The following is an 18,524-nucleotide window of genomic DNA, read 5'->3' on the forward strand; positions in this document are numbered from 1 at the left end:
CATACTACTCTATATTCACCTACTACATACACATAATGCTCTATATTCACCTACTACATACACATACTACTCTATATTCACCTACTACATACACATAATGCTCTATACTTGCCCACTACATACACATACTACTCTATATTCACCTACTGCCCTATACCTGTCTACTACACACAGGTCCTAATCTATACTTACCTACTTCTTACACGTACTACTCTATACTTGCCTACTACATACACATAATGCTCTATATTCACCTACTACATACACATAATGCTCTATATTCACCTACTACATACACATAATGCTCTATACTTGCCCACTACATACACATACTACTCTATATTCACCTACTGCCCTATACCTGTCTACTACACACAGGTCCTAATCTATACTTACCTACTACTTACACGTACTACTCTATACTCACCTGCTGCTCACCTGCTCTGTGAGGGGCGGAGCTACAGCACAAGTGAAAGCACGTTGTTTTACATTTCCTTGGTAATTTATAATAATCTTATTTTAAGAACTTGTAATGTACTTATTCATTCATTGATTGTCTGTTTCACCAGTTCTTTATCCTATTCAGGGTCGCGGTGGGTACAATTCACTACACAGAGCTGGAAAACCCCGGAGCACCGCTGAGATTCAAACCACGTACAAAAACAAATAAAGAACAAATATAACAGTAATTTCTATGATCTGAACACTTTATTTGTTGCTTTGTTAATAAAGATTGCACTGCTGTATGTTCCTGTTTGTTACACATAGAAAAATTCTTTTAAGAAACAGCTGAAAGGCACAATTTGTTTTTACAATATGTACATCTCAACATCAGATATAAATACACACAGCAAAGCAGACTGCAGGTGAACAGAACACAGAAATTTCTAATTACATCATTTCAGTAGCATTTTAGCAATAAATTATTTAAATGGGATTATATAAATGTGGAACTGATTAAAAAAAGGATGTTTATACACGTCAGAAAACAGAAATAAAAAACAATGTTCTGCAGCTCTTTTTTTTTTATTTTTAGTGCAATTTATAACAGAAGAGTTGATCTAGTCATGTAGATAACTGTATAGGGCAAGCACACAACTGTATCTGTAAACCAGTTTCATTAGAGTGCACAACTCACTTCATCTCACAATGCAGCTGCAATCAGAAATCTGTGCAGCTTAAGATTTAGTAACAACGATGGTTTCTAAACATGGATCACATATATGATTAACTGCACAACAAGCAATGCTCAGAGCAAGTTCAGGGATAGAAGTGATGCTGTATTGGTTATACCATCTTACTTTTGGGATTTTACCACACCAGTAGGAATTTGCTCCAAACAGCAAGGAATGAATGACATATATGTGACACATGTACACTATATGGACCACAGTATTGGGGACAGCTAGTCTAATTTTAGAATTCATGTGTTTCAGCCACAAAAATGGCTAAAAGGTGTAATATGAAATTATATGAAGGAAATTCTATGCTTGCTACAGTTTAGGGGAAGCCTTTTCCTGCTCCAGCATGACTGTGCCCCTGTGGACAAATCAAACTCTATAAAGACATAAAGAAATCTCCATTTAAAGAATCTCCAGGCCTAAACAGAGGTCCTAACCTCAGCCCCACTGTACGGCTCTGGAATGAACTGCTAAATCAGATTAAGCTTTTTTGACCAATATCAGTACCCAGACGTACAAATTCTCTTTTGACTGAATAGGCACAAATCCCCACAGATATACTTCAATGTCTTGTGAGAAGACAGCTGTTGTTGTAGCAGAAATTATCACATAAAGGGGAAATGGGTTCTCCAACAAGCTCATGGTCAGAGGTCCAAATTCCTTTGGCCATATAGCGTACATCAAGCAGAGTGGCATGATTTTGCACAATTCAGCTCTAATGTGAGTAAATTTCTGCTTACAAAATCTAAAATTAAACGACTAAAAAGAAGCATTAATCACAGGATTAAAACAACAACATAAAAAGATTATTTTAGTCCGTTCATTGCACCAAGTTGGCAAAGCACTAATTTTAAGACCAGGGTAAGTGTGTAAGCGCTGTATGCATGCTATAGTGAAAACAGTACTGTAAAACAATTCCTGGTTTACAATAAAGCCTCTTGTGGAATGGCAATTCCAAGATAAAAAGACAGCACAACATAGATCCAAGCCTGCATCCAGTTGGGAAGTTTTTTCATGTTGTGTTTTACAGAAACGAAGCCCACAACAATATCCATATTTTTTTTTTTTACAATTTTGGTAAAACACACACGTCGTCTCTTCAATAAATAACATTTGATTTGCTGTCTTTGTAAAGCATAAACACTACGCAACATGGCACAAGCATTAAAAATTCCACTAGTTTTGCATATAAGCGAGACTGAATATAACCCTAATGCACTCACACACGTTGAGTGTGTATTTAATTCACTAAAAAACTTGAACCAATACACCATTAATATTTATACCTGAGACAAAGGATCTGATCAGATGCTCCCAATGGACTGTTTAGTTTTCCTGCACTACTGAGATTTGTTTTGGTAGCTAACAAAAAAACCTCAGTTAGAAATCACTGCAGGGACAAAACTGACCAAAAGGTGATGTGTTTAAGCAACGCCAGTGACACCCTGATTTAGATCCATAATAAACATGACATGTGATTTACCATCTATTAACTGACACACACTTATCTTGTATAATTTTTTACTATTAATATGAGTTAAAATAAACAGCTTGAGTGGCACAACAGTCTGTTATGCTAACCCACCACCGCTGAGATCTAAGTTGGATTCACAGTGGTTGTTATTGGCTGCCCAGGCATCTATACAGACATGGCCGGCTATGTCCAGTGGCAGTTTGGATGGCCAAAGCCCCGCAACGGATTGGTGCCCTGTCTGGGGTTAATTCCTGCCTTGTGCCCAGGGTTTCTGTGGAAACCCACAGTATCCACAGCAACCCTGACCACGTCAAAGCAGGTGGTCTGTTCTAATATGAGCAAACATGATATTTATAGATTTATTTCTATGTAGTGTTGCAACGTCTTTCACCTTATTGCATCTTTACATTGTGGACAGTTAGTAGATAGATCACTATCTTAAATGTTTCTATAAGCATTTTTAAAATGTCAGTCCGAAATGATTATATATTCTCCTTTCTAACCATTTTCCTAATGAAACCCGTGTAGTTGGTTTATTAGAACAGTACCGTCTCCTCAGCTGTGTTTGTTTTAATTCCACTCTGTCTCTTGCACTCCTGCCAAAGTACATATTTATTTGGGCAATTCACCACAGGTCATTTGTTAATCAGCTTATAAAATTTGTACATGTTTTTGCAGAAACAAACACACAGTAAATCAGGGCCAGTGTATTAATATCTACATCACATGGTTCTGTTATGCTTTTTGTCAGTAAGCATTAAGTAAGCATGGTCTTGGAAATCCACTGATAGTGATTTCTAATTGGGGATGTACATACAATATACAGTGGTACCTTGAATCTCAATGTCTTTTAAACTCGACACCAGTCCCAGAACCAGTTGACGTCGAGTTTTAAGGTACCACTGTATGTACGAAAAAAAACTGAATTTATTCATCTAATGCAGCCATATTAAACAGTGCAATAGTGTAGTATAGAATGACTTTGAAATATTACCCTGACTTGTGTGGGCATCTTTTTGCATTCATTTTTCAATGTTTGTACAGTTTGAACATTAGAAAGGCCTACATTATTAAAACTTTAAAATAAATAAGAGCACTTGCATAATGTCTAAATCATTATAAATAATCTGACAGAGCGTGCATGCCTTTATGGATTACCTTACATTATCAAACAGCAGCTGTTTCAGCAGAATTTAGCTGTTTGATTAAGTCGATCACTGTTGTTTGTTCAATTCACTAAATGTTCCACCTTTGCATTGGTCTGTGATTCCCAATCTGTAGCAACACTGAGTGCACTATAACTGCCTCGACATGTCCTGCTAAATGTGAAGGCTTCATACTACAAGGGGAAAAAAATATATATTTTTTTGCATTACCTGAGAGCATTAAAGCACAGCAATCACATTTCAACATGATTAAAAGCTAATGCAAGAAATTATTTGGTATCACAGACAAATTACTACTGAGCAAACTCCATAAAAAGTATAAAACTTAAAGGCAGAAGCAGGAATCAGATCAGGAACATTCAGAGGAACTGGTGGGGTCATTCAACTCTCACCACTCCAGTCTAAAATCAGATAAATAAAAACAATAAATAAAAAAAAACACATAGTTTACAAATATATACTGTACAGACATCTTAAGGTTATAAGACTACATTCCCTAGTATGTTCTGAAGGCACTGTTTACCAGTAGTCTGTTTCCTCGCCCCCCCTTGTTAGAGCAGGAGCCGTATTAAAACACATATAGAGCAGGTCAGGGTTTGGGTGGGGTTCTCTGTTCCTGCCCTTTCAGTTTGGGTTTCATTACTACTTAAAGTTTAAAAAAGTGAACATAAATTTACCACAAGAGGGCAGTGTAACCTAACTAAATGGCAACATTGGATGCATCTCATTGTAAATTGTACATACAGTATGTATGTATGCATGTGTATATATATATATATATATATATATATATATATATACACATACACACACACACATAGTTTTTCCGCTTGAAAAGATTTCATTTATTTATATATACAAATTTTTTCTGTGTTGACAGGTGAGAAGCATCCATTCTGTTGCTATTAAAACTAAGCTTTAGTCTTTTCCTCTGTTTTATACATTTATACATAATTAAACCAAAAAAACCCAGCTCTTCAAATTATGATTAAGATGTCCAACAGTTTTTCATAGTGGAGTAATATAACTAGTGTATGAAGGAAGGCAGGTGGGGCAGTAATGAGCCTGAGAAGCATTTAGGACGGGTGGTTTGATTCAGGTAGTCCGAGGTGAATAACAGACTGGCGTGAGTCTGTGCCACCACGCAGCATGTTGCTCAGAACCTCCTTGACATCAATGCCATCATCGCTGCAGTTTGGGAACGAGTGCTGGTCCGGCGGTGAGAGAGAGAAGAGCGACAGTGAAGAGGACGAGGAGGATGGTGTGAGTGTTGGGGTGTATAGAGATGAAGACGACGAGGAAGAGGTGACAGTGGTGGGAAAATGGCTTTTTGTTGTGGGTATTACTGTGGATAAAGACTCGGGTGATGACGATGATGAAAGTGATGATGATGGAGCAACCGTTGAATGGCAGGCCGTTGTGTCAGGCAGTGAATTAAGGAAGTCAAAGAAATCCTGTGCTGTGGAGTCCTGCAGAACGTGCTGACTCTCATTCTGCTGCTGTTGTTTTTGTTGCTCTTTTTGTGTAAAAGCCTCCATGCTGAAGTTTTCTATAACAGCAGCAGCAGGCGCAGACAGACCGTCTGGCATGGTACGAGGAGAACCTCGCACTGTTAGGTCCAGCACTCCGTCTGTGGGGTTCTTAATAGAGGACAGGTTAGGAAATGTGGCGAGTGAAACCGGCAAACTGTAAAATGAAGCCAGGTTGGTCAGACAGGAGAGTTGAGGAAGCTGTGGGTAGAGTACAGAAAAATTGCTCTCCTGTAAAACCCTTTGGCACTGCTCGGCTTTGCGTTGCTCCTGAGCCTGCAGCTCTTTCACCTGCCGCTTCTTCTTTACCTCCTTTTCCAATCGCTCCAGCTCCTCTCGTACCAAGACCACGCAGTTCTCCGGAATCTTTATACCTGAGCAGAGGACAATTTTAAACATTTGAGTAAAATTCTATTAGAGGCACGACAAGCAGGCATTACTGCATCGTGAAATATGAGAGCCTTTCATATTCTATTCTTTTATTCACTTTTAATATCAGCTTCATTCTGGTCAGGGTTACAGTGGGACCAGCGCCACTCAAACACTGGATGCAAAACAGGAACACAACCTAGAATAGACGCCAATCCATCGTCAAGTATAACACATGCACTCATCTAATCAATCACTAACTTCCACCTAGGGTCAATTTAGAGTAGTCAATCCCCCCATGCATGTTTTAGGAGGTGGAAGGAACACATGGAGACACTTGGAAAACATACAAACTCCTCACAAACTATAACCATAGATAAGGCTAGAACCATGTTGCTGTGTGACACCCCAACTACCTGTTTTGTATATATGTACAGTGTATCACAAAAGTGAGTACACCCCTCACATTTCTGCAGATATTTAAGTATATCTTTTCATGGGACAACACTGACAAAATGACACTTTGACACAATGAAAAGTAGTCTGTGTGCAGCTTATATAACAGTGTAAATTTATTCTTCCCTCAAAATAACTCAATATACAGCCATTAATGTCTAAACCACCGGCAACAAGAGTGAGTACACCCCTTAGTGAAAGTTCCTGAAGTGTCAATATTTTGTGTGGCCACCATTATTTCCCAGAACTGCCTTAACTCTCCTGGGCATGGAGTTTACCAGAGCTTCACAGGTTGCCACTGGAATGCTTTTCCACTCCTCCATGACGACATCACGGAGCTGGCGGATATTCGAGACTTTGCGCTCCTCCACCTTCCGCTTGAGGATGCCCCAAAGATGTTCTATTGGGTTTAGGTCTGGAGACATGCTTGGCCAGTCTACCACCTTTACCCTCAGCCTCTTCAATAAAGCAGTGGTCGTCTTAGAGGTGTGTTTGGGGTCATTATCATGCTGGAACACTGCCCTGCGACCCAGTTTCCAGAGGGAGGGGATCATGCTCTGCTTCAGTATTTCACAGTACATATTGGAGTTCATGTGTCCCTCAATGAAATGTAACTCCCCAACACCTGCTGCACTCATGCAGCCCCAGACCATGGCATTCCCACCACCATGCTTGACTGTAGGCATGACACACTTATCTTTGTACTCCTCACCTGATTGCCGCCACACATGCTTGAGACCATCTGAACCAAACAAATTAATCTTGGTCTCATCAGACCATAGGACATGGTTCCAGTAATCCATGTCCTTTGTTGACATGTCTTCAGCAAACTGTTTGTGGGCTTTCTTGTGTAGAGACTTCAGAAGAGGCTTCCTTCTGGGGTGACAGCCATGCAGACCAATTTGATGTAGTGTGCGGCGTATGGTCTGAGCACTGACAGGCTGACCCCCCACCTTTTCAATCTCTGCAGCAATGCTGACAGCACTCCTGCGCCTATCTTTCAAAGACAGCAGTTGGATGTGACGCTGAGCACGTGCACTCAGCTTCTTTGGACGACCAACGCGAGGTCTGTTCTGAGTGGACCCTGCTCTTTTAAAACGCTGGATGATCTTGGCCACTGTGCTGCAGCTCAGTTTCAGGGTGTTGGCAATCTTCTTGTAGCCTTGGCCATCTTCATGTAGCGCAACAATTTGTCTTTTAAGATCCTCAGAGAGTTCTTTGCCATGAGGTGCCATGTTGGAACTTTCAGTGACCAGTATGAGAGAGTGTGAGAGCTGTACTACTAAATTGAACACACCTGCTCCCTATGCACACCTGAGACCTAGTAACACTAACAAGTCACATGACATTTTGGAGGGAAAATGACAAGCAGTGCTCAATTTGGACATTTAGGGGTGTAGTCTCTTAGGGGTGTACTCACTTTTGTTGCCGGTGGTTTAGACATTAATGGCTGTATATTGAGTTATTTTGAGGGAAGAATGAATTTACACTGTTATATAAGCTGCACACAGACTACTTTTCATTGTGTCAAAGTGTCATTTTGTCAGTGTTGTCCCATGAAAAGATATACTTAAATATCTGCAGAAATGTGAGGGGTGTACTCACTTTTGTGATACACTGTATATATGGAGGAGTTATGCATTTCATTTCATTTTCATCAACCGCTTCATCCTGGTCAGGGTTGTGGTGGGTCTGATTCACTAGGTAACACTGGCCACAAGGCAGAAGTGTTTTTACAGTGGTGTTCAAAAAAATAGCAGTCCAACACCATTAACCTGATAAATCACTGTTTTTAGTAGAAGTGATATTTTTACATAGCAAAAAATTTACTTCAAAGTGTAGTAGAGTAATGACAACAAAACAAATCCAACAATTAGGACATGCATGCCGCTCATTCTGAGTAATCGAAGCATTGATTGAAAGTGGGTTGTTCAAAATAATAGCAGTGAGGTGTTTAATTGGTGAAGTCATTCATTCTGCAGAAGAACGGGTGTCAATTTTGGCACTTATTTAAGGTAGGAGAGTGGCAGATGTTGCACAGGTTGGTCATAGCACATTTCCTTCTGAAATACTGGGTAAAATGGGTTGTTCCAGACATTGCTCTGATGAACAGCGTACTTTTATTAAAAAGTTGATTGTAGAGGAAAAAACATACAGAGAAGTGCAGCAAATTCTAGGCTGCTCAGCTAAAATGATCTCAAATGCCTTGAAGTGACAACCAAAACCGGAAAGACGCAGAAGGAAGCGTGGAACTACTGTTCGAATGGATCGAAGAATAGCCAAAATGGCAAATATTCAGCCAATGATCACCTCCAGAAAGATCAAGGAACATCTGAAGTTACCAGTGAGTACAGAAGATGATTAAGTGAAGCCAAGTTACCAGCAAGAACTCCTTGCAAAGTACCATTGTTAAGAAAAAGACATGTCCTGAATGGGTTCAAATCTGCCAAGGAACACATTGACTGGTCCAAAGAGAAATGGCTGAACATTTTGTGGACTGGTGGAAGCAAAATTGTTCTTTTTGGGTCTAGTGGCCGTAGACAGTATGTCAGACGACCCCCGATCACTGAATTCAAGCCACAGTACACTGTGAAGGTAGTAAAGCACGGTGGTACAAAATGATGATATGGGATGTTTTTCATACCATGGTGTTACGCCTATTTATCACATACGAGGGATCATGGATCAATTTAAATATATCAGAATACTTGAGGAGATCATGTTGCCCTATGTCAAAGAAGAAATGTCCTTAAAATGGGTGCTTCAACATGACAATGACCCAAACCATCCTGGTTACAGACAAACAAGATTGAGGTAATAGAGTGGCCAGCCCAGTCCCCTGACTTCAATCCCATAGAGAACTTGTGTTCTGACATCTGAAACACGTTTTTTTGAGGCAAAACCCAAAATTGCAGAAGAACTGTGGAATGTCGTCTAATCATCCTGGACTGGATACCTGTTCAGAGGAGCCAGAAGCTGGTCAACGCCATGCAACACAGATCTCAGAAACAATTGTTATGCCACTAAATATTAGTTATTATTAGTTAAATATTAAAGTAAAGTGAAACCTCAAAAAAAAAATTCAGTTTATAGATACATTTTTTGAGTTTTTAAAGAAAAATGCTGGCACTGCTATTTTTTTGAACAGCCTAATATTCATTTTTCTTAACTTTCTGTAAGGGATTAACACAAACTGGCTAAATGTTGTTAATGTTTTGAATTAGAATTGAAAGTGGAGTATTTTCAGTGCATTTGCATTTATGGAAATAAAAGTTATCATAATGATTTTGTGCTTTATTCACTTTTTTAAAACCACTGCTATTTTTTTTAACACTACTGTATATATATATAAAACTAACAACACTGCTGCACCTGCTTTTTAGCAATTTAGGAATTTCTAATTTATTACAGACCGTCTTAGCATAAGGTCACATGTTTGTGTTCTCTTTAGCCTTGGCAATGCCAATATTCCATGCACTGTTAAATGGGTGCAATCCAACTAGTCTTATTTATATGGGCACAGAGAATTCACTAAATGTAGTCAGTCATACACAGCAAAGCCTCTGTCCACTATGTGCACTCAAATAAAACAAAGAGAAATCATGTTGCACAGAATAAGACCTTCCAGCTGTGATTCATTTCTCTTCACATCTCTTAATTTCCTTTCATCCTTTAACTGTTGATCTTCCAGCTTCAGTGCTCGGTTCAACACTCACCCACTTGTTTGTGCTGCTTGGTTTTCAGACGGACAATCTGCAGAATGCTAGAGCTAGTGACATCAGCCACAACATCGGCCACGCTTTTCCACACACACAACAGAGCTCCGCACAGCACGTGGTACTGCCTCAAACGCATGCCCTGTAAACACTCCTGCCTCTCCTCCACCTTCTTACACCGCCCGTTCCTTCAAAAAGAACACGCACACACATGTATTCAACATGCTGTCATAAGACCACTTTCTGTTCCTGAAAGCAAAGACCATTTAAACTCACCAGTTGGCATGGCTGCAGTTTCTAAAGGAGAAGGTGTATTGATTCTCCCAGCTGTCCTTCGCCTCTTCAGGGGTCACCTGATCATTACAAACATTACTCACTGTTATAAAACATTTTTTATTTATTTAATTTTTCACCTTTTTCTCCCCCTTTAGCGCATCCAATTGTTCAATTTGCATCGTGCTTCCTCTCTGTCTTTGCCGAACCCTGCCCTGACCGAGGAGATCGAAGCTAACCCATATCCCCTCCGAAACACGAGCAGCATGAGCATTTTTGCCACCCACACATTTTTATGAGTTTGGCGCCACCTAGCGTTGCATGCGGAGAGACACACCCTAAGGGCACTCTTCCTCATCTCTTGTGCAGGCGCCTCTAATCAGCCGGCAGAGGTCGTAATCGCATTCTGACAGAGAGAGACCCACATCCGGTTCTTTGTCCCGCCCCCCAACTGAGCAACCGGCCAATTGTTGCTCATACAGCCACTCAGCTTCGAACCGGTGAAGCAGAGCTGGATTCTATACTAGGTACTCACAATCCAGCTCTGGTTGCAGCGTGTCTTTTTACCGCTGCGCCACCTGAGCGGCATTAAATAAAACTTAATCATACACATTAAACTTTTCTTATCCAGCTCTGTTTCAATGATTAAAACGATAAAAAGTATATCAGTATTAATAAACGGCAAGTAACATTACATATAACAATACATATAAATAACCATTTCCCAAATTTATTTGTAATAGAGTAGCACCCATTATGCCTAGTTCACACTACAAGATTTTTGCCCTGATTTTCGCTCGGTGACTGGTTGGCGCTAGATTTGCCGGCTAGGGAGCAACTCGGCGTTCGCTTGGCGATCGAAACTCGGCTCTCAATCGCTGTGTGAACTACTCAACAACTTGATCCAAGCGGCACTGAAGAAATATATGTAGCTTGTCAAATATCTGGATCTGAGTTGCCCGACTGGCAATGAGTGCGGTGTCGAACAGCCAATGACAAACGCAGGGGAGGAGTTGAAAAAGGTGGGACAGGGGCATAATATAGTTTATATCAGAATACATCGGCACACACAAGTTTTACAGTATTTCTGACCTTATCGTTCTCTACAAAACATAACACCCACACTGCATTGCAATTTTTGGACATGGTATCATTAAACCTTTCGTCACTTCTCATGTTTGTTTTCGTGACAAAACGTAGTTTGCGAGACCAGAGAAGCTCGTCTGCGATTCCAGGTGGTGATAGATGGTGTAGTGTGAAACCCCCCATCACTGATCAGTCGCGTAGGGTGAAAACCACACTGACTTGAAAGACTCCCGATTACAAGAGATCCAGTCGTGTAGTGTGAACTGTACAGCGACCTGACGACTTGGAAAGTCGTGTAGTGTGAACTTGGCATTAGTGTAATCGGAGGTTAATGCTACATTCACAAGCAACTGAAATTATTGTAAAAATGAGTTCTCTACATTAATGTACACATAAGAAGTGGGAGCTTCAGAAACAGTTCTGATACTCGAGTTGCTACTGACCTTTACGCTTTGACCAAAACAGAGAAAAGATCAGTTTCAGTGGTTGATTGTCAGCATTTATTTTCCTATAGATAACTAACAAACAGTAACAGGAGCTGTGGGTGGACTTTCACCAGTGCTCTATGGAAACTCATGAGCGATATGTTTACAACAACCAGTACTATAACCAATAGAAAAAATATTGGGAAAGTAACAAATTTAGTAATTTAGTTTTTACTTAAGCTAACAGTTTCTGAGTGATGAATACAACATTTATAGGGACCTCTGGCCAATAAAAAACAGCTGATTTGAAGCTAAATGTTTACATCACCTTATAATGTAGTAATATACACTACACTATAATCTGCTTATTAATATTCATAAGTAATCTTTATGAACCAATAATTTGATATTAGGTGTTTAAATAAATACACATGTGATGAGGCAAAACATTAGAACCACCCCACAAAAACGAGATATATTACATGATGGGTTGATGGTAGTTCCTCATACTTTACATGTTTAAAACAGCTGATATGATCAGACATAAAGTCCTGAGTGACATTGATAAGGACCAAATCATTGTGGCCTGATAACTGGGTTAAAGTATTTCTGAAACAGCAGGGGTTGCTGACAGGCAGAGCCATGGTGAGTACCCACAAATGGTGGTCCAGGAGAAGGAATAAGCCACAAACCGCCGACAGATTGTCGGGCGGCCAAGACTTAATGTTACCAACGAACATAAAGCTCTATGGTGTCTGGTGTGGACCAACAGTGGAGCTACTATGGCTTAAATTGCATAACATTTAGAAACTGGGTAAGAGTTAAATGTGTCAATAGACACATCATTTGGCTGGTTTATTGTTTATTTGGCAAATAAATGGCACCAGGATGCACTGTAGAATGATTCACGCTGAAAAACCTGCTAGTAATGTCAAAACAGGATCAGTCAAAAATACTAAAGCAGACCTTGCGATACTTCTTCTTGATGTTTTCCAAGTTCTCCTGTTGCTTCTGTTTGCCCACATTGGGCTTGTAGACCACCAGGTTGTGACCTCGGCCCTGCTCAGCCAGTAGCACACATGGGTGACTCCCTCGTAACTGTAAGAAGAAACTATGATTACACTCTGATAAACTGACTTAGTAGTACAGTTCATTGTATCTAATGCATTGTAGTCATGTTACTAGTCATGAAGGAGACTTAGTGTAAATGTAAGAATGTAACACCGCTCTCAGAGCAGCTTTAATAGCCCACCCTGTGGGAGATGTAGAAGCCCTCGTCTGGGTCGCTGAGTGTTTCGGCTTTCTTCAGAGCCTCCTCCCAGGGCATGCCTCTGTCCACACTGATCTGCAAGACACAACACAACATACAGATCAGAAACAGTACGGTTCAACACTGGTGGAGACCCAACTCCTGACAAAACCTGTTCTGAGCTGACGCCATGAAGAGGAAATGGTGTAACTGCCACTTACTATGTTTGCAGATACTAAAGTTGGCAGCCAGCAAAGGAAGCAGCCAAGAATGTTTTGAGTTAAAATCAAAATATTGCATTTCTTTTTTTATTTTGTTTCCATTAACAGCTGCACAGTGGCACCAGTGGGTAGTGCTGTTGCCTTACAGCAAGAAGGGCTTAGGTTGGATTCCTATTTGTGTGAAGTTAGCATGTTCTCCCCGTGTTTATGTGGGTTTCCTCTGGGATTTCCTCCCACAAGACATGCAGATCATTTGGCACTACTGAAATTGCTGGGGCGGCACGGTGGCTAAGTGGGTAGCACTGTCGCCTCACAGCAAGAAGGTCCTGGGTTCGATCCCCAGGTGGGGCGGTCCGGGTCCTTTCTGTGAAGGTCTGGCGACCTGTCTGGGGTGTTTCCTCCCTTTCGCCAAATGAATCAGACCCATCACAACCCTGACCAGGATGAAGCCATGGTAAAAAAATTAAAGATAGTCCTAAATGATAGTCCTAAATGATTCCACATGCTGCACTGTGAAAGTATCACATCCTGATAACGATTATACTGAGCAGCATGAGACCAATAGCTTTAAACATACATTATGACCATATAAAAAAGAAAGGCTGTTATTATTTTTCATAACATTTCACCTTCTACTGACCTTATGGAGAGTGACCTGGCCTTCTTGAGGGTTGCCTGGAGTGAGAAACGTCTGCTTAGCCTCGTTGTAGATCTCATCATTACCAGGAGCCAGGTCTGTAAGGGACAGTAGGAGTGCGTTTAACAAGAGGAAAGAGTGTGTAAACCTGTAAACTAACGACTCGCTTCCTTACCCAGAATCCCCATGTCATATTTGCCTTCCTTCTTATCCTTTTCGATAAGGTAATCGAAATGGTCTGTGAAGTACTGAAACAGAGAGTTCTGCTTGTGCACCTCGAGGCCCAAAATACGATTAAGGAACTTGGTGATGGTGCAGTCTGCCAAAAATAATTACAGTCAGGGTGAGTATGTACAGTCAGTGATCGGTTTTGTATTTATGTACATTAAGTACACTAGTCAATTTATTATGAATAGAAGACCTCACCCTTTTCAGTGCTGAGACCAAAGCGAGGCTCTTTGCAGAAGATGCCAACATCAATCATGCCCTGTTTCATGTCTGAGGGTAGAAAAACATGGCATGCTTAAATGTGCTCTTATCTGCCTTTTTCTTTAGTTTATTATTTTAAATAATTGAACCCTTGCAATATTTATACAATCAGCAGCATGAATTCTAGCAACTTTGTAGCATACATATATTTAAATTTTCTTCCGCCGCTGAGAGATACCAGATTGCATCCGAGGAGAGCACGTCACTGTACACGCCTCTTCAAACACGTGCACAGGCCTCCTCTTCTCGCCCCTGCATTCTGCACAGGCGTCTCTTCCGCCAGTCAGGGTCCTTACACAGTGTATGAAGATCCCACCCACACATTATCTGGTCCCCACCCTGCAGATACGGTGGCCAATTAGTATCTGCTGCAGGCACTGCCAATTATGCCCGCCAGATGGCGCCAAGCCGACCGGTAGCAACTTGTGCGCTAGTGGAATATCCCGCTGCGCCACCCGGGCGCCATATATACATTTTTAAATTACTTATTAATTAATTACTAATTATTTTTTGTACCATGATTAGAAATGCAAGTTTTCGTTATTATTTTTAATGAAGTACATGAGTAGATTTCCATAGCATATTCCTTGCATTGTAGTACTTTAGACTACCGTTAACTGTTTCTCCTGACTCATGCTAGCGATTCAGAGTTTTTGTATCTTGCATGGTAGTTTTTTCTGCCTTGTAGATTTTTCAAATCTGCCTTAAAATATAAGCTTGAAAATCATATCAATATCAAAAATAATTGTTTTCATAAATACATAAAACTGTAAAACTGTTAAAGCTTCAAATTAAGGCTTAACATGAATTTGAATATGTTTACATCTACGTGTGCTTAATCACAATCAGCCAAGACTGGAATCGGCAGATTTTCAATCCAGACACATATTCAACAATTTGCTGATTTGTTATTTTTATTTGTATTTTTCATAATTACTGTTTAGTTTTACCTCTGAAGAACATGGCATCACAACCAGGATAACCTTTAGGAGGGAGCACCTTGCTCTCAGTGTGACCTAGAATGACTTTGGTGATCATCTCTAGAGCTCTGTTCCCATACTGCAACAAAACACCAATCAATACTCGCTCGACTGAACGTTAAATCAGAACCTACATCACTGTTACAGAAAAAAATCTGAACTTACTTTATTCTCAAAGTTGTACTTGCTCAGGTCTCTGGACTCTGTAGCTCTTCGGTCACCATGGGTCAGAGCTCCCTGCAGAAACATGCAGACTTTAAAACTAAGTCTATACAAGTCTCAGTATTAAACCTTCATTACTGAATTACTATTAATGCTATTTTATAAACAACTGCAAAAAATAGGAAGAAACAAATCTAAGATTGAGCTTGTTTTCCTTCCTTCCTTTCCTTCATTCTTTATCATCTCATTTCTTTATTGCTTGTCCAACTTGTTTTTTATGCAATTATTTCTTCTTTTTGTTCAGTTTCTTTATTTTTTCCTCTTCTTATTCAGTAATGTTTTTGTTCTCATGTTTTATTTCATCCTTTATTTTTACTTATTTTGTTTCTCACTGTTTTGTCTATTATATCTGTGCTTTGTATTCTTTTCTAATCTTATTTACAGCTTACTTATTTTATGTATTCACTCCTTGTTTCATTTCCTTCTTTCTTTTTTAATTGTTATTTTTAATTTGTGACCTTTTAATCTTCTTTCTAATTTCATACAGTTTCATAGTACTGAACAGTGAACATCCAAATGCAGCACACGATTAAACACCAAGCATAAAATATTAACATTAATATTATAAGAAACATATATAAAAAATATATGGCCAAAAGTATTTGGGCGCCTAACAATGAGCTTGCTGGACATCCCATTTCAAAAAATGGTATTTTCACGTTTTTTTACAAGTTGTGTCTGTCTAAAATATGTCTCTGGGAATTTTTGCCCATTTAGTCAAAAGAGCTGATGTTGGTAAGAAAGCCTCAACTGATATTCCAGGTAATTCCAAACGTGTTTAGTGGTGCTGAGGTCAGGGTTCTGTGCAAGTCACTGGAGTTTCTTTAAACCAAAATTTTCTTCATGTCCATATAAAGTTTGCTTGTGCACAGGGGTACTCACCTCACTGGAAAAGGAAAAGGCTTTCCCTAAACTTAAAAGTTTGAGGCATATAATTACATTTTTATAATTGATTTATTTCACCTGTTAGCAATGGTTGTGGTTGAAACACTTGAATTTATAGAAAGGGTGTCTTAACACTTTTGTCCTTATAGTGTATTTATATTGTGTAATCCTGATGAATCTTCTTCACATTCACATTTAGTTAAAGTGAAACTGAGTAGGATGTCTCAATTCTCAAGCATCACGTCCTATTTCAATTTTGCCTGCCAAAATGACTAATGTCAACTATTTATAAGTAGTACCACCCTTTTGAAGTGTTTATTTTCCTAGGAAGAAAAAATAACAGAAGTACTAAATACCACAACAGTACTGTAAAATGTGTTAGCTCCCCTATTTACATGATTGTTTGAGTACGAAATAAAAGTAAATCTCTTTAGTTAGATAGCTATAATCAGTTATAAATATGTACAATGGTCTGAGCTTGCACTCGCTGTGTTCTATGGTTACAGACGTCACGACATAATTGACACAACATACTGATGTCATGACTTAATTACAAATAGACAGAAAGAGCTAGGCTACATTAAACCAGTGAGTCAGTAACCAGTAAGTTCATGTGTGAGAGTACGTGTGATGTACCAGACTCTCCAGTCTCTTCGCCACAATAGAAGCAAAGCGTCTTTCCCCGGCCAGTTCAGAGATGAGAAAGATGTACTCTGGGGCTGTGACCTGGTTGGAGCGGTGAGTGCGACCTGAAAAAAAAGTCAGGTCATTTTTTTATGGCTTTGTGGTAACAATGTCCTCCTTTACGGGAAGCTATGAACTACATAGATAAGTCATAGGGTGGCAGTGAAAGTGGAATTATTGCCTGGTCATTGGCAAAAAAATGTCAGCTATTTATAACCACAAACCAACATTACGTACATAAGTCTGTAAATGCCAACCTGACCTTTATCTCCTGTATTTATAGTGTATAATTCCCCATTTCTCTGTACTTAAGAATAGATAAGCTGTTTCATAAACATTCACATACTGAATAATAATGCAAAATGTAGTCAATAACTGATTATGAGAAATGCATTTCTGAATAACATTTTATTTCATTTAAAAATATGTCCTTCCAGACATCATCTTCATAGAGGGAAATGTTAGTGCTAATGTAGTAATGATCATGTGATGTACAGTATGGACCGGCTGTATCCTGGATGTCAAAAGTAAACTGTTATTAAAGGAAAAACACACATTATAACAGCTCAACATCCTGCTGTATTTAATGGCTGTTTTTCCTGGTCAGTGTTAAATTTAATGCTCACTGGGTAAACCTGATTTCCATAATGTTTTAAGTATGGGATATGTGTCTTAGTTAGTCAGTTACTTGCTTACATGCTAGCACTACAGCTGTAAAGGACTGGGATTAGTATTTTGTAGTAAACATGTAGTTTAATCAAGTAAAACAGATGACCGGACTAGCTAAAGGGAAAGTGAAATGAATGCTGTGACTCACCAAATTGTTGAATGGCACGATCAGCACTCCAAGGCAACTCCAGGGTCATGTGGACTCTCCTGCGCTGATTTTTTACCCGCCGATCAGCTTGCAAAGAAATCCCTGAACTTGCAGCTTCTGAGATTATAGCCACCAACTGAAGAACAAAAAAAGAGATTTAGAATCTGCTTCACTCAGTTTTCTCTAACTCTGTGTGTCATTAAAACTTGCTCAGCAAAGTTATTCTTTTTAAATGAATCAATCAGTATAAGAGAAACTTCTCTGGTGCATCTCTAACCTTCTCTCCAGTCATAAAGCGATCTTTCTCTTTAATGTTGATATGATCGATGGTGTGGCCCTGCTCAGCTCGAGACTCGTATCGCACACTCCCGTCCGGTCGCCGAACCACTCGTCCCTTACGCCCTGTCATCTACACACACAAAGAGACGGAACAAAAGGAACATAAAATATGGTTACTATATTCTTATGTTCATCACAGTAACACTGCAGTGTTTCTCAATTGTTCTACTGAATGTAAAAAGTTTAAAGCTGCAGTAAGTTTGTTTGTTTGTTTATTAGAATTTTAACATCATGTTTTACACATTTTGGTTACATTCATGACAGGAACGAGTTACTCATTACACAAGATTCATCAGTTCACAAGGTTATATCAAACACAGTCTTGG

At 39.5% G+C, this 18,524-nt stretch overlaps 1 protein-coding gene across 1 annotated transcript in view; it reads right to left on the reverse strand.

Moving 5' to 3' along the window:
• Window positions 1–4,637: 4,637 nt before the first annotated feature.
• sbno2b (strawberry notch homolog 2b) overlaps window positions 4,638–18,524 on the reverse strand; it is a 72,881-nt gene continuing 58,994 nt past the window's right edge. Inside the window, exons 20-32 of the mRNA XM_063012450.1 lie at window positions 18,137–18,268; window positions 17,860–17,995; window positions 16,995–17,107; window positions 15,417–15,488; window positions 15,222–15,330; window positions 14,209–14,280; window positions 13,958–14,101; window positions 13,786–13,880; window positions 12,928–13,020; window positions 12,642–12,773; window positions 10,168–10,244; window positions 9,892–10,079; window positions 4,638–5,724 (exon numbers count right to left, since the gene is read on the reverse strand). Of these exons, the coding sequence (XP_062868520.1) occupies window positions 4,898–5,724; window positions 9,892–10,079; window positions 10,168–10,244; window positions 12,642–12,773; window positions 12,928–13,020; window positions 13,786–13,880; window positions 13,958–14,101; window positions 14,209–14,280; window positions 15,222–15,330; window positions 15,417–15,488; window positions 16,995–17,107; window positions 17,860–17,995; window positions 18,137–18,268 (2,190 nt within the window). The 3' untranslated portion in view covers window positions 4,638–4,897. The remainder of the gene's footprint in view (window positions 5,725–9,891; window positions 10,080–10,167; window positions 10,245–12,641; window positions 12,774–12,927; window positions 13,021–13,785; window positions 13,881–13,957; window positions 14,102–14,208; window positions 14,281–15,221; window positions 15,331–15,416; window positions 15,489–16,994; window positions 17,108–17,859; window positions 17,996–18,136; window positions 18,269–18,524) is intronic.

Source organism: Trichomycterus rosablanca, chromosome 17 (genome assembly GCF_030014385.1).
Source record: "Trichomycterus rosablanca isolate fTriRos1 chromosome 17, fTriRos1.hap1, whole genome shotgun sequence".
NCBI lineage: Eukaryota > Metazoa > Chordata > Actinopteri > Siluriformes > Trichomycteridae > Trichomycterus > Trichomycterus rosablanca.